Here is a 22,366-nt window from a genome sequence, read left to right as displayed (position 1 = left end):
CCGGATGGGGACAAATCTACTAAGTTCTCGTGAACTTAAATTTTCATTCTCAAATATTCTAGTAGACAAGTTGTTCATTTTGCCGAGGACAAAGGAATGGTCCTAAATTTCATTTAATAGTCCCTATTATACACTGCATTGTATATTTCAATTATATGTAGAAATGATTATAGATGAGATAAGGAGAAGAATTCATGAATGAGAATATGATGTGTTTTCTTATTGGTGTAGTTACATTAGGAGTGTATTTTATATAATATACATACAAAATTGGAGAGATTGCTAAGGGACATGGTCTGAAGCTTCACAATGATGGAGCTCGCATCTTCAAATCTACAAAACTCAAAGATAGGACATCATATTAGGAATTTAGGCTCTGCAAATCAATTAAATGGAACTAGTCTGGTGATAACAATATAATGGATAATGGCGCCAACCACATCTCTACAATCAACGAAGCAACCTGTAAAATAGAGAAATGTGTGTGGCAATAGGTTGGCACATCAATATATTGGATTGAATGCTGGCCGAGAAATGTACAAATGAAAAGATCTTACTGATCATGTTTAGTTGTATCTTATTTTTCTTCTATCAAAGCTTTTTAAATAGGAATCAACCCACTTAATGAAGGTGTGCGAAGAAAGTACAATGTAAATGAGTATCTTAGTTTTACTAGTATTTCTTTATCTTCAAAGCAACTTCTCATGAATAAAGTTCTCGAGTTCAAATAATAGATGCCTCTATGATGTGAATACCACAAAATCCAGTTCTTACCAAATTATTTGTTTCCAAACATATGAGAAACAAGAAAAATTAATTGCATGCCAACATCCAAAAGATCAAAGAATGCCATTGCTTGCCTTTGTAACACTTAAGGACAAAACAGCTACCACATAAATGCTATGCCAAATGTTATATTGAATGTATAAAGACATTTGCACACCTACAAGTTTTCCTTTACTTTTTCAATTGGGTCAATCAAGTAGACCTAGGTAACAACAATTACTCTTGCCATCTGTCTTTGCTACTGTGGATTTTTTAATTAAAATATTATTAAAATAATAATTATTATTATTTAAAAAATAAAAAAATTAGTAAGCCATTCATTAGCTATTTATAAGAGTGTATAGAAGATTTACTAGTTCCACAACAAGGCTTGAATGGCCACATGATACTTAGCTTCTGCCGGAACTTCAAACATTGCCACCATCTTCTCGTCGGCAGCCAACTCCTCCACCACACTAGCCCTCATGGTAGTAGTAGTTGTTCCACGACCATCTTTTGCAACTTTACTCACCAATCTCAGGTCCACTATTGCCCCTGTTTAGCACTTTCCAATAAGTATCTTCACCACATTTCTCCCCCTCCTACACCTAGTGACAGAGGCATGGCGGCCAGCGGGGGCCATGGCTCCCCAAAGTTTTCAATTTTTTTTTCAGTACCATTGGGTGGGCCTTTATGTAAACCAAATAATGGTGATGGATTGATGGGCCCATTGGGTGGGTCTTTCTGTCACCGACTGGTCTCTCTTCTAAAATCCCAAATTCCAAGAACTTTAACATCACTAGTCACTATTCTGCAAAAACTTCATTCAATTATAGGTCCATCGGATGTGCTGAAGGGTGAGCAGGGGCATTCCAGAGGCAGTTTGATGGTGTTGTGTTGGAGAACTTGATGTGTGGAGAGTCGGGGACCATTGCTACTTGCTAGATTTCGTGATATCCAGTTTGATCTTGTCAATGTTGGGCTTTTTGCTGCGTTTGAATTTTGAGTTCTGAGGTCATCTCTTATTCTCTATCAATCCTCCGATCTTCATTAAAGCAGACATTCCATCACCCACTGTGAGTGTAAAAGTGTAAAACTATAGCTTTTAGTATGAAATTTACACTATATAAGGTTTTTTCCTTGTGAAATCATGGGATAATTTGTTGTTCTGTAGAAGATGCTGGATAGCCTAAATTTAATTCATAAGTAAAAGTAACAATGGTTGATACAAATTCAATTATGGAATTTAAGTAATGAAATCTTTACTTATTCAGTTGTTCTATTCTAGAATAATTTCCATAGATTGCATTATAATTGATAACATACTTCATTACTTCTAGAATGTTAGAAAACATAGGAACTGGTGGTGAAGTTTGTGGAATAGCAATTGAAAAAAATATGACTTGAGGATTTTAGTGTTTTATATCTAAACCCGTGTTGAGTATTAGTACTAGTGCAGAAAATGGTGAAAGCATGTGCATTGTTGCCCTTTTAATTTTCTTTATTATCTATAAATTTAACTTGTACCACTACAAATCCACGCATGACACATGGTGACTATGGTTTGTTAATATAGTTTTATATATTTATTTTAGGATTGAAAGATGTTTAAGAAGAAAACAATTGATTCATTTTTCAAGAGGAAAGATATAAATGATGAAGAAACTAGTGTTGAAAATGTTGATCAACAACAACCATCTTCATCTGCAATTCCAATCTTTGAGTTGGATCAACATGTCCAACCACTTCCTTCCAAATTTTATCAAGATTTGGAGTAACCGGACAAAAAAAGGTAAATATTAATGCTTTAATTAGTGATCTTGGAAAACGCCCACAAATTTGGGATTATCCTATTAATCAACAAGATTAAATTCATAGGGCATATATGAAGTTTGGGCTATACCAATTTATAATGGATGTATATCCAGTTTCTGGCCAAGATGATCATCCTCATCAATTTCAAGCTCATTGGTTTAAATTATTTCCTTGGTTAGAGTATTTGCCAGAAGAAGATGCTAGTTTTTGCTTTCCATGTTATTTATTCTCTAAAAGGTCGAGCTCATTCACTTCAAAAGGATTTAGAAATTGGAAAAAAGTGAATAGTAGGAAAGATTGTGCATTTCTATCTCATGGGGGAAAGAGTCCTAATTCTCCTCACAATATTGCCGTTAAATGCTTTGAAGATTTGAGGAATCAATCATGTCATATTGGCAAAGTATTGGTTAAACAAACCTCACAACAAATTTTGAGTAATCGCCTACGCCTTCAAGGCTCCATAGATGTTATTAGATGGTTGACATTTCATGCATGTGCTTTTAGAGGGCATGATGAAAGCTTGGGATCGAAGAACTGAGGTAATTTTCTTGAAATGATAAAGCTTTTGGCTTCTTATAATAAAGAAGTAGATGAAGTTGTCTTAGAGAATGCCCCTCAAAATGTGAGATACACTTCACCTACTATTCAAAAAGAATTTTTACATGTCTTTTCTAGAAAGGTGCAAAGGGAAATTCAAGAAGAGATTAGTGGTGCAAAATTTTGTTTAATTGTTGATGAAGCTCGAGATGAATCTAGAAGAGAACAAATAGATCTTGTTATTAGATTTGTCAATAAGCATGGATTTATCAAGGAGCGTTTTATTGATATAGTACATGTTAAAGATACTACTACACTCACTCTTAAGCAAGAGATTTGTTCAATGGTATCTCATCATAATCTCAACATTCAAAATATTCAAGGTCAAGGATATGATGGAGCTAGTAATATGCATGGAGAATGGAATGGTTTACAAACTTTAATTCTTCAAGAATGTCCTTACGCATATTATGTTCATTGTTTAGCTCATCGATTACAACTAGCTCTTGTTGTCGCAGCTAAAGAAATAGTTGATGTCCATTCTTTCTTCCAAAATTTGAATGTGATTGTTAATGTTGTGTGTTCTTCATGTAAACGTAATGATGAGTTACAAGCTACTTATGTATCTGAAATTGCTAATTTGATTGCAAATGATGAGATTGATACTGGTAGGGGAGCTAACCAAATTGGCACATTATAGAGACTTGGTGATACTAAATGGAGTTCTCATTTTAATTCTATATGCAGCCTTTTATGCATGTATAGTGCAGCTGCTTTGGTTCTTGAAGATTTAGTTGTTAAAGGATCTACTTACTCCCAATGAGGTGATGCTACATATGCTCTCAAAGCATTGACGTCATTTGATTTTGTTTTCATTCTACATGTGTTGAAAGAAATTATGGGAATTACCGACAAACTATGTCAAGCTTTGCAACAAAAGTCTCAAGATATTTTGAATGCTATGCGCTTGGTCTCTACCACAAAATCATTGATTCAAAATTTAAGAGATTGTGGTTGGAATTCTCTATTAGAAAAGGTTACTTCTTTTTGCAGTAGACAAGCTATTCAAATTCCTGATATGAATGGTGCTTATTCAGACATAATTCAATCCTGACGGCATAAAGATTCTGTGATAGTAGAGCATCATTACGCATTGATATATTTACTACTGTTATAGATTATCAGTTAAAAGAATTAAATAGTAGGTTTAGTGAGCAAGCAACAGAACTTCTTATACTGAGTGCAACTTTAGATCCTAAGGATGCATTAAAGTCATTTGATGCTAGGGACATTTGTAATCTTGTTGAGAAATTTTATTTATCAGATTTTTCTGAGCAAGAAAAGATTCAATTGGAATATGAATTGCTACATTATGAACTTGATGTGCCCAAAGATTCGAATTTTCAGAACTTGTCTACTATTGGTAAATTATATCAAAAGTTTACAGAGAATGGAAAGTCTAGTTTTTATCCTTTGATTGACAGATTATTACGGCTTGGCTTTACTCTTCCAGTATCAACAGCAACCACAAAACGGGTTTTTTTAGCTATGAAAATTATTAAAACAAGGCTTCACAAAAAGATGGAAGATGGTTTTCTCACTGATTATATGATTGTTTATATCAAGAAGGAGATTGCTGAAAAATTTACCATAGATATATATGATAATTGATGATTTTATGCAATGAAACATCGACAAGCACAACTTAAGAAATGAGGTATATATTTGATTGAACAATTGAAATTTTTTTTAATTACCAATTTCTATATTATCTTTTCATTCAATATTTGGTCATTTTATTTGAAGTTGATTCAATGACAATGTCACTTGCAAATCAGTTGGTGCATCTATAGAATATTTGGTGAGATTCTAGTCTTGGAACCATTTGATATTGATGCATCTATAGGAATTAGTTGGATTTATGTTGATTGTATTTGTGCTATCAGTGAGAATTATTGTGTTGTTATGGTTTTGATGTTTGGGTTGAATTTAATGAGTGCTTTTACTATCTTGTTTCAGGTTATATGGCAAATGTTGATTCAATGTAGTGTAGTAGTGGAGTATTCAATGGAGTCTAAGTGGAGCATTCAAGATAGCCTTGCCCAAATAATGTTAGTGGTGTTATACCTTAATATTTGTTTGGATTTGGTGTTTGATGTTTGATGTTCTATCTAGTTGCAAACTTGCAATATGGGTTTTGGTTTGTTTTGTGATGCTTGTAAGTTGTAAGTTTATCTAATTACTCAATGTACTTTTTGAATTGACTCTAACAAAAAAAATTATGTTCAACACTTTTAATCTTAACCCACCTTCTACCTAAATCCTGGCTCCACCCCTGCCTACGCCCCCACCACCCAACAAACAACTTTGCCACCACTAGAATGATATGCCATAATCCCATCACCGCCATCATCTCCTCATCTTGTTCTCCGCCTCCTTTATCCTCACTGTCCCTAGCCATGTTATCATCACCACATACCCCACGCTCACATGCTCTCCAACGCTATGGTTAATATCTCCATCTCACATAGGTTTCCATACAACTGCTTGACCTCATCACCACATACACCATGTTCACATTATGTTAGAATTTGGGAAGGAAAGAAGGGTGTTCTATAGAATCAGAGATGAGTATATTTGTGAAGCATAGTACATTCACGTATTCAACAAACTATCATAGTAAACTAGACAACTGCAAAGCTACAATAAAGACCACATCTCATTACCACATAGGGTTTCCATGCAAACCTCTACATGATCACCACATCAGCCTTTTTTCAATCAATCTTCAATACTTTGAGTGCTGCAGGTGACATGGATGCAAGGTTTTTAGATCAATTCAGCAACACAATTCCAACATGAGCCCTCACAGGGTGTTCTAGGCCTAGTGATGTTAACCTTAAGGAGGACATTTTGCTCCTCATCACCATAGATTGGAAGCATGGAGATGAGATATGTGGCATTCTCAAAGCACTTGGTTGCTACATCAAGGTAACGAACGTCATGATAGGTAAGGTCTGTCTTAAGGAAGATGGAAACAAATTTGAGCTCAGGTAAAGAGACACCAAGGGGCGCGCCAGCAAGGAGAAGGATATTAATCATGGTTAATCGAAGATAAAAAAAAATGAACAAGGATGGGGTGGTGTTGCTAGAGGCGTTAGAGAGGCGGTAGCTAAGCTTCTAAAGATGAAATCGAGCGGGATCAAGGAGAGGAGAAAGGTAGGAGACAAGGCAGGAGATGAAGGCACGAAATAGGTGGCAAGAGAGGATGTGGAGGGATTGGATAGGGAAAGAAACTCTGCGGTGATAACAACGGCCTTAAGCTCATTAATAGATGGCAAAGCCGTAGGAACCCAAAGAGATTCAAATCCTTCATGATAAGAATCTAGCAAAAAGCTTAGGAAAACGATGAGATCTCGAAGGGTTATATATATAATATACATACAAAACTAGTGAACTATTAAAATTGTTTGTCATTCTTTGGTTTTTTATAATTTATTATTATTGTTGTTTTTGTTGTTGTTTTTGTTGTTGTTGTTGTTCTTCTTCTTCTTCTTCTTTTTCTTCTTCTTCTTCTTCTTCTTCTTCTTCTTGTCATTATTTTATTTTGTTTTTAATAATATTTTAATGAAAAAAAAAACTATATTATTCGAAATAGATGTACGAGTAACTACAATTACTAGAACATCTACATGGGCGTGTGTACCGTCTTTTGGGAGTTTTAGGGCCATTTTGATATGCTAGAAGAGCACATGGGTAGTCATATGCACATGTACCAACCCATGTATGATATTCAGAAGAGATTTCAACTGTATGAAGAGCCAAGAAGCCACACACCCTACCACACACTCTTGTGGCTTCACACGGTTTAGCTAAGTTACTGTCTCAAGATTATTGTAGTAGTACTAGAACAATACATGGGCATTGAACATTGCCTTGTGGAGCCCATGTGGAGCCCTAATTTTTAGATTTAAAATTCCACTTGTGAGAGTTTTAATTATCTTTTTCCGCAAGTTTGAGAGGTAAAATGGCTAAGGTTTGGAGAAGAGGTCTTTGCACTCAAGGAAGCTTTCCTTCACCAACTTTCATAGATTCCACCATCGTCATAGCTATCAAGGGAGTCACTGAAGACTTAATTCGGAGGCGACATACCTAGCTTTGTTAGAGGTATTTTTGAAGACATTAAAGTGACTCATCAAGACCATCATCACTGGTTCAAAGGGGCTTTCTTTTTATGGATTTTAGTTGTTTTCACTCATTCATTGATTTGGATTTTGTATTGCTCCATTGAGAGCTAACCCCTAGTGGGCACTTAGGCATATGAACCCTAGAATCTAATCTTGAATCGACTTTTATTATGTTTCCTTTAATTGAGTTTTATGTTGGGTTCAATCTCATGTTTCCATTGCTATGCATTCCTTATTAGCTACATCTAGCTTAATTGTATGTTCTAATCACTCTAGTAATGAGAGAGATCATCGCTAGAGTTAGATTTACCGAGATTAAAAAGGGTTGAGAGAGCGAGCCGTGAGATTGAGGAGCGTCCACTTCCCTTCCGATTTGATTTATCCTACCTTCGTATTCCAAAAACCCTTTGCAATTATATGTGGTGTGAGGCATCAAGAGAAATCTCCGCCATGACCTCGTGTGGGATTAGGGATCTTTCACCGAGAGTTAGGGTTTGATCGAGTTTTAGGAATCAAGTTAATCACATAGGACCCTAGAACTCTAAGCAGTTATATATGTTATAAGGCGTCGAGAGAACTCTCCACCGGGTTCTCGTAGGGGATTAGTCATTGGTTGTCTAGAGTTAGGGACTTGTGTGTCTTTGGATTGTAGGGGGAACATTATCAGGGCACCCCATTTATTTTAATTGATTCCTCTTTTTCCTCTTATTGCTTATTTGTCTTTTCTCGTTTACTACTTGCTTGATTGATCATTTCACTCCTTTTTTGAAGCTAAATAACAAGGTTTTAGTTATTACTAGCACTCTTGTTTCCTGTGAATTTGACTACCTAACCCTCCCGGTACATGTTATTACTAAACGACCCAAACACTTGCGGTCATGCTAGAGGTGTGTCAATAGATACCCAAATACATGAAAGGAAAATGATTACCCTCTTAGTCATTCCCTTCATGGAAAATTCTCATTTTATCCCCCACTTATTTATTTTTATTGAAAGTTATGAATTTAGTTAATTAATTATAATAATTAACTCAAATAATTATTAAAATTCAATATTTAATTATAATGAAATATTTATAAATAAGGAAATCTAATTAATTTAATTACTTAATTATAATAGTTAACAAGAATTAATTATACAAATTATTTTATTAATAAAAATTTATTTAATTTAAATAATGCATTATAACAGCTAAATAAAATAATAATTAACATGAAATATTCAATTTAACTATATAATTATACTATTTAAGATAAAGAATGAGCTTTTTATAAAATAAAAAATTATTTAACAAAGGTGATGTTTAGTTGACAGTAAGTAGGTGCAAGTGGATGTAATGTAAGTACTTTTACATGTAAAAGGGTGTTTGGTTTGATGTTAAAAAAATTTATATGCAAAAACTTTTACAGCAAAGTACAACTTTTGTTGTATTTTCACTTACAGCCAAAATGGTTGTAAGTGGAAAAACAGTAAAAGCAACAAGTTAAGATCACCAATATTTCCCCTTTACTTTTGCAACATTATCGTCCTTCTCTTCTCTTTGGTTTGTAGAAGCTTTGAATACCACCTGCCGTTCATGTTTTGGAGCCCGACCTTCCTCCATCGGCGTCTGAGTATCGGAGCTCGGCCACAGTCCACCAGACACTGCCTTGTCGATCAAGTATGAAGCACCTTCTGCACCTTGTTGTTCAAGCCCGGCCACAATCTTGGAAAACCTAGCTTTTCTGGTTCACCTTCTTCTCCACAATTGGAGCTTTGCTGTTGAATCCAAGGTAAACAATTATTTTTTAATTCCTAATGCTGATTTTAAGACTTGATTCTCTTGATTTGGTGGAAAGTTTGATCTTTTGGAATGGATGTTAGTTTTGGAGTTTATGCTTCTCCCCATTGTGATCAAAATTCCAAAAACGTTTTCATTATTTACATAGACTGCTGTTTTTATTAAGTTGAACTTGATTGCACAAACTTGGTTTTTGATTTCATCATTGACTGCGGTTTATAATACTAAACTTCCTTGCAAAAAATATCTGGAAAAAGGAATGTATCCATTAGTTTAAAAATGTTTGAAAACTAAATTTACATAGGCTGTTGTTTTTATAATCTATGGTGGGTTTGGCTCTGTGTCTCAGCCTATCAATGGTAGCCTTTTTCCCAGTCTTTGGAGAGTTTCCTGTGATGGTGATCATACTTTTAGTACTACTAATTTCAATGCTTTTTCTTCATCTTCATCTCCTTCTTCTTCAATGGTTAAATCTAAGGAGAACCTTAGTTTGGATCTTCATCTTTGATTGAGGGAAATTAAGAGTTTCTAATTAGAATATAATCTTTTTTTATTTCCTTTTTTTTGTTGGGTTTTATTTTTCTTTCAATTCTTAATTCACAATCATATTTTCCTTTATATTTGTTGAGGAATTAAACGAGTTGGTTCTTATCTATATAGCATGCAAGAACAATCAATTTATCCTGTGTCGAAAATCTATACTTTATAACTGTTACTTGTTGCACTAGATTTGTGTTCTTGTTCTTTTAATTTAATTTTATTATTTTTCTCCCTATTTGTTAGTTTTTGTTTCTCTTTTTGATTGAATGCAAAAGTTAAGGTTGGGAAATAGGTATTGTGATGCATTACTAGTTTTGATTTAAGAGCTACTACTACTACTGCATTAAACAAAGTGTACTGATGATTGGAAGTGTGTTTTCATTGGATAATAAAGAGCACTGGATTAAAAGGAATGTATCCATATGTTTAATAATCTATGGTGTTGCAAAAAATCATCTGTTTCGATTAAGTTGACATAGACTGTTGTTTTCATTATTATAAAAACAACAGTCTATGTCATGCAAAAAATCATCAAGTTCACTTTTGCATCTGTTGTCATACTGCTTGTGTGACATAAATATGAGATGTTTCTTTCCATCATTTAGGAAATATCTTGTAATGGGACAAGAAAAAGTTAAACATATGGAAATTAATTTATTTTTTTTTACTGACATAAGAGATTATTTGCATGGGAATTGTTTTCTGGCGAGCATTCATTAGTTGTCTGTGCAGAAAATTAATAGGTCATATTTCCAAAAGAGTTAAATTATTTTTCCTTTGCTTGTATGATTTTTTTTTTAATGAAGTAATGGTTTATTTTTATTTAATATATGCCTTATAGATGGATTCTTTGTGAGAATGTGCATGCCGCAATCGCAACAGTCTTTTTATCACTATTTTTGCTTCAATATGGTACAAGCAAAGAAGAGGACTCTATTTATCATTGGAGCCTTATTATAATAGAGATGAGCAACGCATAAATTATATTGCAAGAATAGTGCAAGGCTTGGACGAGATTAGTATATTGATGTTGAGGATGAATAGGGCATCGTTTTTTGGATTATGTGATACTCTAAAAGGAAAAGGACTACTATACAACACTTTACATGCAAGTGTTGAAGAACAAGTAGCCATATTTCTTCATATAGTTGGGCATAATGTGAGGAATAGAGTTATTAGTGTTAATTTTTTACGCCTTGGAGAAACTGTTAGCGATATTTCAACTATGTTTTACATGCTATTGGAGAACTTCGAGGTGTACTAATTCAACAACCTAGCACAACTACTAGTCCACTCATCACACAAGATCCAAGATTCATGCCATATTTTAAGGTAAATATTATAGGGTTAATTATAGTTAAATTCCTAATCAAAGATTGTGTAATATGATTAACTAATTTGATAATTATATAGGATTGCATTTGAGCGCTTGACGGTACTCATATTCATGCATCGGTTCCTCAAGATATTGTAGCCTGTTTTTCGTGGATGAAAACCCTATCCCACTCAAAATGTATTAGCCGCGGTTGATTTTGAATTAAAATTTACATATGTATTAGCCAGTTGGGAGGGTTCCGCACACGATGCACTTGTCCTTCAGAATGCTTTGGAAAGAGAAGATGGACTTGTAGTACCCGAAGGTATTATATCATTCCATAAAATGTTAAAATATTTAATTTAGTGCAATTATGCAAGCAAGACCTTGTAACTATTTTCTTATAGGGAAATACTATCTCGTAGACGCCGGGTACTCTACAAGGTCGGGCTTTATTTCACCATTTCATGGCGTTCGTTACCATCTTAAAGAATTTAGTGCACGAACACCATCAAGCATGAAAGAATTATTCAATTATAGACATTCTTCATTACGAATTTCGGTTGAACGAGCTTTTGGAGCTTTTAAAAATCATTTCAAAATTTTAACATCAAGACCATATTTCCCTTTTAACACCCAAGTTGATATTGTCATCGCTTGTTGTATTCTACATAATTATATTTTACGCAGAAGTTAAGACATATATATACCAAACCTTGAAGAATGGGAACCAAATGTGCGTGAGATAAGAACACAATCTCTCAAATTAGAGAAGAAGCTAGATAATGGCTAGCAGTTCGAGAAGCAATCATGAATGATATGTGGAGTAACATGTAAAAAGCTTTCTATGTTAAATGTGTTTTTTTTTAATTGTAGTTTTGTGTGCCTTTTGAAGGGATTTTGAAACCTTTGTCAAATTTTGTTATTTCTTATAGAAAACAAATCATGTAATGAAACTTATTCTTATAGCATAATTTTTACCTTGCTTTTAATAATATTGATATTGTGTTGTTTGAAATTTATTGAATACCCTTATGTGTGAAATAATTACTCTATTGATGTTAATTATGATACTTAGCAGATGGATTTTGAAAATATGACACCATAGAATCATGACTTTGTTTGGAAGAAAGACATCAACTAATTTCCGATGGAGACCCATGATGCCCTCATTTATGTTAACGTCTCTAGTTGAGCAAGCAAACCTTGTGCTTAAATCTGACAAAGGATTTAAGAGTGTTGCTATCAATGTCGTTGCTAGGGTCATTGGCGCAAGATTCAACTTGGTGGTAAGTGACACACATGTCAATAATCGTTTGCGGCATGTGAGGAAAATATGGTTGATAATAAAGAAGATCAAAGGTTTAAGTGGTGTGTCATGGGATGATGCGGAAAAAAAATAATTATGGGGGAAGAAGAATACTGAACATACATTCAAGTAAGTAGCAAGTTGAACTTTATGAGTAATATATGGGTTTATGTAATATTTGCGCATTGACCAAAATCACAAAATACTTATTTTATGTTTGTAGGCACATCCTGCAGAAGAGATTTATATTAACAAACCAATTCAAGATTATGAAGATATGACAATTATATATGGAAACGATCAAGCAACGGGATCTTTTGCAAGAAAAGGATCTCAAAGCTCTAGAAGCTTAGGTGCGCGTATGGAACAACAACCACCAACACCAATAATTAACCTTGACAACCAAACCCAAGGGTTTAATGATTTTGATGAGGTTGGACAAAGTCAATCTCCTATCAACGATGCACCGACAAGTTCTACCTCCAAGGCTAAGGAAGGTAAAAAAACGAGCAAAATGTGCTAAGGCGGATGAAAAAATTATGTGCGATGTTAAATTTGAGTTGGGTAGGATTGCAAATGCACTAGAGGCGGATAAGAGTAAATTTTTAGTAAAGATTTGTTTGATGAGATCATGACTTTGAGTGATCGTTATACCGAATATGATCTTGGACGAGCATATGATTATCTACTTCAAAATCTCCCTTTAGCAAATGGGTTCATGAACAAAACCCATTCCTTTCGGTGATTTGGATGGATGATTTTCTTGATCAAGTAAAGGGTGGTCGAGCTTAAGTTGTTATAACAAATGTGGGTGTTGACTAGATTGTTATTTTGTCTTGTCATATTTAGCATAATGTTGTGACATGAACAATGTGGTATTTTTTTTCTTGTTTGGACAATTGTGATGTTGTATCTTGTTTGGACAATGTGATGTTTGGACAAGTGTGATTTTCTATTTTAATTTGATGTTTAGACAAGTATCATGCTATTTTATTTTTATTTTTTGTTTGGAAAGTGTCATATTGAACTATGAATGTTAAATGTTGTATTTTGGATGGTATTAGATGATTATTAATCATGAATGTTGAATATTTTATTTGAAGGAATGTGGTAATAAGATTAATAGTGAATGTTAACTGTTTTATGTGAATCAATCTTGATGTTGTTTAATTAAAATAATTTGAATGTTGAATGTTAAATGTTTTATTTGAATGAATCTTATTTATTAAATTTATTTGAATGGATCTTGATTAATGTTGAATGTTAAAAACACCTTTTGAATGAATCTTGATTATTAATAATGACATATAAAATATATTATTTTATTATTTAAATTAAAAATTATTTTAATTATTAATAAAAAATAATTTTATTATGAATAAATATCTTATTAAATTTATTAATTAGATTAATTTTAATAAATAGTATCAGATAATAGAGGTAATAATAGATAAAGGGGGTAATCTCACCATTCTACTTACATGGTGACTATACTCTCACTTATATCAAATCAAACAAACAAAAATAATTTACAGCATTTTTAATTACAGCAAACCAAACAACAGTGATGTAAGTGAAAATATAGTATTTTCACTTACACTATAACTGAACTTACATGTAATTTAAATTAGAAACAACCAAACAACACTTAAGCATAACTCATTATGTATAAACTTAATTTAACCACTATCCTAATCTTGCTCCTAATAAATTACTCTCTCCCAACTGAACACAATTTTCTAATAAATAGCTTTCATTTTCATTACTCACATCCATTGCCCTCTACATTCTCATTCCACTTCCTCCCATTCAATTTATATTTAAATGTCCACTTTAACCCATTGCCATTAATTTTTTTGTATTTAATTATATTTTCTATTCTCTCTCAAAATAATGTTTTATTTTTTTCAAAAAATATTGAAAAATGTAATAATACATTAAAAATAAAAGTAAATTTGGATAAAAATTATTTAATGCTATGAAGATTTTTCTTGATGGATATATATTAAAAAAAACCAAGTGGACATATAAAAAGGATAGGCAGGACTCAGGAGTATCTTACATTCCAATTCTACATATTGACCCAATCTTGCCCAATTAATTGATTACCATCTAAATAATCAAAGAAAATTGGCTGCACAGCCCTATAAAAATGTTTAATTGTTAACAGAGCTTTCTAAAAGTTGCTTATGAATAAGTCCTTTTTTAATTTAGAAAAGCTCTCAATTTTTTGGAAACCAAGTAGATTATTTATCGTTGAATGGTTCAATCTAGCAACTTTCTATTGTTACATTGGATCCTTTGTCTTGAAAATTTTTTAAGTTGAGTGGCATTTTATCTATCTCCCTACTTAAGGGTTTAAATTAAAGTTGTGGTCCGCAATTATAAAAAAAAATTAAAACAAAATAAAAATTTGGTAGCCTTTACAGAATTTTGGGGGATTTTTCTTGAATTTATCCCCCCAAAAAAAATACTATATATATTATATTTACGGTTAAAAAGCAATTTAAATTTTCTACTAAAAACATATTTATACTTATACGAGAGACAAACAAGAAGCAATTCATAAAGATGTTAGACATATACATAAATATATTGTTTACAAGTCTATTCACAATGCAGCATTTTTTAAGGGGTATACAAGAAATCCATATTATTTGATTAATCAAATTAAGACAAATATTATGATCAAAGTAACAAACAGGACTAGACCGTTTACTCCCTCACATCCAAATTATGTGACATTTAAACTTTTCACAAAAATTAAAGGTGCTATTAAACCGCTTAAAATTTAATAAAAAAAAATAAATGATCGTATAATTTTACCCTTAAATTAGATTATTTACTTTTTATTGATACACAGCTTTTTTATAAAAATTTCATTAAATAAAATGAGTAAAGGTCAAGGTTTTGAGAACCGCATAAGGCTTTGAAAAAGAAAAAAATAATGGTCAGAGATCGAGGGGTTCAACCTAATTGCACTAGGACTAGGGTCAATAATTTTATTAAAAAATAATTTATATCTTAATTATAAATAATTAAAAAAAATCAAATATTAAATAATAAAAAAATAAAAACTTAATTTTTAAAATTTTAAACAATTATGCTAGATATTGAAGTGCACTAAATAAAATAAATATGAACTTGTACAAATCTATACAAATATGAAATCAACAGTGTACCCACCTAAAGCTTCTGAATTTTGACCTTACACTTTAGCTTCTATATTTTTGATATTATTGTTACCATTAATATATTATTATAAAATTGATTTAAAAAAAAAAGTTGTAAACCCGGGTTGATGACCAGGCCAAGTCAACTTACAAAATTCTTGAAAGTAGCAACCAATTTGAAACCAAAACAAAATCTCTAAACTGATGGAGAATTTGAACTAGAGGGACTAATCATTTAAAAAGAAAATCTATTTACATGCATTTATTGCTAAAGTAGAATTTATGGAAGTGGAGAAACTGCCGTCATAATTCCCACCAAACCAAAATATATCATTTTTATAATTATTTAATTTGGTAATGCTATTTAAAAGAAATAGCCCAATAATCTATTTACTCTTGAGCATAGTGATCAGACTCAACCCGGTCAAAACTCTTGATCACAGGTCAATTAATTCAACTATCGGGTCATTCAGATTAATACTGAATTAATAAAAATATTTTAAAATAATATTTTAATAATATAAATCAATTTTTAATTATATAATTTATATAATAATATTCATGAATTATTAGTTATCAAATAAATAATTTGATAGAAAAAAAAAACAATTATTAATGGCTTATTTGGAAGTAGTAGAAAATAGGAAAAACACAAACTTAATAAAATTATATATATATCCTTCAATTTATTAGGAAAAAATCAAAAAATCAAAAAATAAAAAAGTCATTTAAAAATAAAAATAAAAAAGGCTGGTCCCGGTTTAATAACTATGCTCTTGAACTCCTTCTCCTGCCCAATAATAACCATAATAATTTGACACTTTTATGATATTCAAATTGACTTTTGCTCATAATAGTGCAAAATATAAGCGATTTTTATAGTAGCCATAATTTATTTTTTAAGGTCTAGAAACAAAGCTTCATGCAATTCACAAATAAAACCAAGACTCAAAACAAGACAAGTATTCCAATCAAATAATAAGACAAATAATGAAAAGAAAACAATACTAATGGTGCCTCTATTCACATGAGAATCTTTGGACAATGAAAATTATATTTGACAAAAATATAAAAAAATCCAAAATGAGAAAGCATTCTCCAAAGAAACAATTGAAGATTAATAAAGTAACAAGTGTTACTTTGATTAAAATAAATGTCACATGTCAATGAGATCCAGTATCCTAAACACATGAGTTGTGCTTATCTTTTGATTTAATAGAATCATAATAATACACAAGTTTCTAATTTTAATATAGTAAAACTAAGAAGAAAATTCACTTATTTAATCGTATTAATGCATATTATTTTCAACACACCATAATTTTCATTTTTTTAAAAAAAATTGAACAATGAGGAATAGCTTATTTTAAATGGAAAATTATGATACATAAGGTTCTAATTTCAATATGATAACAATGAGAAGAATCAGTTATTAAAAAACTTTATAAAAATCCTCATGAAAATGAAATATATGATTAAAACATTATTAAATATTTAAACATTTTGATAAATTATTATTATTAAATATATAAACATTTCTGAATAATTGAAACAAAAGTTTGGATAAGTTATAACAACAATCTTGCAAAACAAATAAAAGCCACAAAAATAAATACTCAAACTTGGTTTAATAAAAAATCATTTAAATAAACTAAAAGAAATAAGCAAAAATAACATTAATCATTCATTCTGTTCCTCCAATAATTTTATTATTTTTTAAAATTTTTTCATTAATGACAAAAACACACCAAAATCATCAATCAAACAAGGGAAAAAATTCTCATACTCAGTTCAATAAAATCATCATATACATTTCTTCCTTTGTCTTTTTTAATTACTCCCAATCAATTAAAAAAAATATATATGTATATATAAAAAAATAGGAATTATAATATCTCTTTTCATGTCCTCCAATTACTCCCAAAAAAATCTATTTTTCCCCAACATACAAACCCCCAAATCTTAGCCTTTTCCCAAAAATAAAAAAATAAAAAAAATCAAAATCAAAATTAAAATTAAAACCTCGATTTAAGAATTATCACCAAATTAGATCACATCATTAAACATAAACTAACAAAAAAAAAATTCAATTTATTCTACCAATCAGAAAAAAATCCCTCGTTTTCCCTGTTTTCCCTAAAAATCTTATCCCCCAAATCCTCCCCAAACTTTCCCAAAAATCAAAATTAAACCCACAATTTGAAAATTCCCCTTCTCAAACTAAGCATCACCACATTAAAATCACAACATTAAATTACAAACCAACAAAAAAAAAATCCCCCAAAAAAAAATATAACATAAAAATATTAAAAAAATCCCACCTTGTTTTCCCTATTTTTCCCTAAAAATCCAATCCCCCAAATCCTCCGCAAATTTCCCCATCAAAAAAACAAAACCTTAAATTGAAAATTCTCCTTCTGAAACTAGGCATCATCACATTAAAATCACAACATTAAATTACAAACCAACAAAAATGAAAAAGCATCATCAGCGTATAGAAATCAAGCCCCACCTCCACGCTTAAATCCATTCATCTTCTCAAAATACCCAATCGAAAGAAGAGATAAAAGAAGATGCACCTCATCCTTACCAAACCTCGCCGGCCCAATCCACGCCCTCCTAGCCACCGACGACGAAGACGACGAAGACGACGCCACCGCCGGTTGCTGCTGCGTCAATGAGTGAAGCTGCCGGAACCCACCCAGCGCCAGCACCACCGATCTCAGCTGCTGATTTCCACACCCGAAGTTCGCCCACTGCCTCGTGCACACCGCCTCCCAGATCCGCTCATCCTTCGTCATCGCCCTCCATCGCCGGCTCACACACGCCGCCGCGGCCAGCGTCCTCGCGTCCGCCCTTTTTAACACCTCAAACACCAGATCATCCCCCAATTCCGGCACACGCGGCATCACCGGCTCCGGCTCCGGCGCCGGATCTGGATCCTCCTCCAGCTTCGGCTTCTTCGATGAGGCCTCTGGCATCTCCTCGATCGATGAGATCCTCTTCATCGTCTCCGATCGGATGCCTTTGCTTCTCTTTCTCTCTTTCTCTTTCTCATTTATCGAAGAACCGACGATTTTGTCGTTTCTGAAGAGCGAAACAATGTTTATTTTATATTTCGGTAAAAATAAAAAATAAATGATATATTTCCAATAGTTGTAATCTAATATTACCCCTGATTAAATACCACCTTATAGTCATTTCCAATATATTTTCTGGGGTTGGTTAGATTTATCATGGTTACCAAAATGTAAAATAGTTATAATGTTATAAACTAAACTTCAGAGTGCACTTTTGAATATATATTTAACATAGTAAGTAAAATTTTATATAAATAAATAGATGAAAGCAAAAAGGTTACTACCATAGAAAAATATTCTGACCTTATGATAAAAATAAAACTAAAATTGATATGGCGGAAAGCAATTTTCTTATTTTTCAAGGGGTGGAGAGTAAATAAAAGAAGAAAACAAAAGACAATAAGTGCATTTTGGCGCTTTCTGATCATCTTGTCTGTTGCCGGGTTGATATTATTACCCCGGTGTTCTGTTATTTGTACGCTATGATGGAATTAAATGGTTGGATTTTAGGGATTAATTTTGATCTGACGGTTCAGAATATATTGGAGGGTGGAGATAGAGGTAGGGTGTTTTGGTCTTTTTCATATGCGCGGTAGTGCGCACCAGACTGGTGGTTTTATTGGAAGCTTGAAGAGGAGCACGTGAAAGCCTGCCGGCTAGTGGTTATAGTTTTCTTTGGATTTTTGCATTTAAACCCCTGGAAAAGTTTTTTTCAATATCAAAATGAACGACGAATCTTCTTAAAAAAATATATATACAGTCATGCACAAATCTAGGTAGAATTTAGGTTTTGTTTGGGTTATCTTCTCAAAAAAACACTTTTTTTAAGTTTAGTAGACGTGCTTCTGGAAAAAGTGTTTTTTCAGAATAAATTAAGCACTTTTTTTATATTTTTATCTTTGTATTAGACTTTTCAGAAAGCGGTTCGTAAAAATAAAGCTAAAAAGCACTTTTTCGAGTCGCTCATGACTAGCTTCCGAAAAACTGCTTTCGATTTTACCGCTTACGTAAGCTCAATACAAACAATTTTTTTTGAACCCAGAAGTGCTTAACTTATAAAAAAACACTTCTGGGTTTTTCAAAAGCTCATCCAAATAACCCCTTAGTGAGGGTCGGGTGAGTGCTGAAATTATCCACACATAATTACTATTCACACTCCTATAAAATATAGTTTCACTCAAATTCGACCTCTCACCATAGTTTTCTAAAAAAAATTATAATTAACCCTTGTGCAAATGCAGACTAGAATAAAAGTTGGAAAGATTTTGTAAATATATCCCTCTAAATATTTGAAATTTCCCTTTAAACTAGCAAAATTAATAAATAGCTATTTTTCAATTTTTTTTTAATTAATAACATCAATAAACACCTGCCAATAATTTAAAAATATAATTGAATTGTTCAATTAATTTAAAGAAAGTGTGATGGCTATGGAGTTTTGTGATTTGCCACTCGGAAAAAGTTCTAATTACTCTGCAAGACCGCGGTATAGGGTAGGATTAATTTAAGTTGGAGCAATTTTGTAACTATATCCCTATAAAATTGGGAAATGTAATTTTGTTCCCTTGCAGTATATCGGTAGAGATGGCAATAATACTCATACCCAACCCGACCCAACCCAATCCGACCCGACCAGAGTTTGATGGGTAAAACCCGATTTGACCTGGTTTCGGGTCGGGTTCGTGTAAAACCCGACTTATATGAAACGGGTGCGGGTGCAGGTATTGAAATTCTAATACCCGACTCGTACCCGAACCCGTATCCGACCCGAAATTAAAATTACTAAAATATTTATATAATATATATATACATATATATATATATATATATATATACTAATATAATTTTGTTAATATTGGGGCGGGGGCGGGTATACCCGCGGGTACCCGATTACCCGTCGGGTGCGGGTGTGGGTTGAGGTTTTTAAAACCCGTCGGGTTCGGGTTCGGATTCGGGTATATTAGTAGGGTATTGGGTACGAGTACGGGTACGGGTATGATAATACCCGCACCTGATCCGACCCGTTGCCATCCCTATATATCGGAATTTCCAGACAACCCTTTTCTATTTTTATTTTAAGCATTATATTAAGTAACTAATTTAAAAAATTAATAAAAACCGACCAAACCACAACAAGAACTTTTTAAATTTTAAATAATTTATTTTAATTGATATTAATAACTGAAATTTGGATCAATTTTATACAGAGGGTATACATTTAAGCACTTAAGTTAAGTAGTTAACTATAATATATTTAATTTTTATTTTATTTATTTTTATAAAAAATATTAAATTTAAATACTTAAATGTTGAAACCCTTTTATAATAAAAATTTGGGAAAATTATTTTTTAGTTCCTGAAAGTTTTCAAGCATCCCTAAAAGTCCCTCTGACATTTGAATTTGACAAACAGTCCCTCTTTTTTTATTTTACTGACGGATTGGTCACTGGCTGTAACTCCGTCAGTGAACTTCATCCAAAATTCCATTTTTGCCCTGCTATTTGGAGGGAAAGTTGGCGCCCGGTCTTGTCAACTTTTTGGAAAATAGTACGATTGTCAGTTTGAACTTTACATGCTTCTTTAACCCAAGCCCAAGCTGCCTTCTTCTTCTTCTTCCATCATCCTTTTTGTTGGGGTTTTTTTGTTTTCATCTACGCAGGATAGATAGATTTGTCTCTTCCCTGTTGTTCTGGTTTTATTTTGCACTCTTGTACTTTGAATATTTCTTCACCCGGAAGACAATTCATGTGAGCTTCTCCACACTTGTTTTGGTTTTATTTTTTGTGGTCATGCAATTGTTGACCATGCTTTCTTCATGCAGGAAGCCAATTAATGGATACCTTTTGCGCAGTTGCTAAGTATAGGGGGAGGGTCGAGTCCTCTAGTTCACAGTGCCGACTCCTTGGGAGTCAATTCTAGATGAGATATGTCAAAGATGGGGGCTTGACATTAGCACTGTGAAAGTGAAGTCTGTCACACCCGATGCAAACCGAATTATTTGTCCCATTGATTCTGAAATTGACTTCAAGCGTATGTGTACCAAATATATCAAATACTAAATAGCGCTGCTGTTGACCTTATTGTTGATGCAGATGCAAATGTTGTAGACATGCCATCGTGTTCCTCACTCCCGTCATAAATATCCTTTCTTTACTTGATGTGTACTCATTTTATTTCATTCTTCGGTTAATTTCTGGGGAAAAATTGCTTGCATACCCCTACAAAACCATGAAATTACTTAAATACCCCCATAAGAATACTATTTGCTTAAATACCCTCATAAAACTATTTTTTTTTACTTATATATCCCTACCGTTAGTTACCGTTAGCCACCGTTAGGGTTTATGGAATTAACCATAATCCAACTTAACAAAATTACCTAATTACCCTTAACATCATCCAAGGTCATAATTTTTAGTATGAAATTATTTCTTAGTTTTTAGTATGAAATTACCCAATTACCCTTAACATCATCTAACTACCCTTAACATTATCCAAAATTACCCAATTACCCTTAACCATAGTATGAAATTATTTGTTATATATTGTTACACGTTGTAATTTTTATCTATTTTTAGGTTGTGTTTGTAAAGAGCATGTGATAATGTAAAATGTTTTAGAGATGTTTGTAAAAACCTTAAAAATATGAATTTACTCAAAAATTCATGATTTTTAATAATTTTTAAAAATAATTAAAGCGTATATAAAAAAATTGTATTGGTTATCTATAATTTAAATAATTTAAGTCTATAAAATATAATAAAAAATTTTGATGGGTATATTAACAAACTCATAATGGTCATTTGTTGAATGAAATGAGTAATGTCTACAAAATAAGAAGAAAAAAATTTTAGAGTAGTATATA

The 22,366-nt window shown here is 32.3% G+C and overlaps 1 protein-coding gene across 1 annotated transcript; it reads right to left on the bottom strand.

The window, feature by feature from the left end:
- Window positions 1-17,914: 17,914 nt before the first annotated feature.
- LOC120279313 (F-box protein GID2) lies at window positions 17,915-18,632 on the bottom strand. Its single transcript, XM_039286227.1, has 2 exons — window positions 18,612-18,632; window positions 17,915-18,508 (listed from the first exon to the last, which is right to left on the bottom strand). The coding sequence occupies exons 1-2, from the start codon at window positions 18,620-18,622 to the stop codon at window positions 17,923-17,925; spliced, it is 597 nt and encodes a 198-aa protein (XP_039142161.1). The 5' UTR covers window positions 18,623-18,632; the 3' UTR covers window positions 17,915-17,922.
- Window positions 18,633-22,366: the final 3,734 nt, after the last annotated feature.

This window comes from Dioscorea cayenensis, chromosome 16 (assembly GCF_009730915.1).
Source record: "Dioscorea cayenensis subsp. rotundata cultivar TDr96_F1 chromosome 16, TDr96_F1_v2_PseudoChromosome.rev07_lg8_w22 25.fasta, whole genome shotgun sequence".
Classification (NCBI taxonomy): domain Eukaryota; kingdom Viridiplantae; phylum Streptophyta; class Magnoliopsida; order Dioscoreales; family Dioscoreaceae; genus Dioscorea; species Dioscorea cayenensis.
This window is presented reverse-complemented; position numbering and strand designations above follow the sequence as displayed.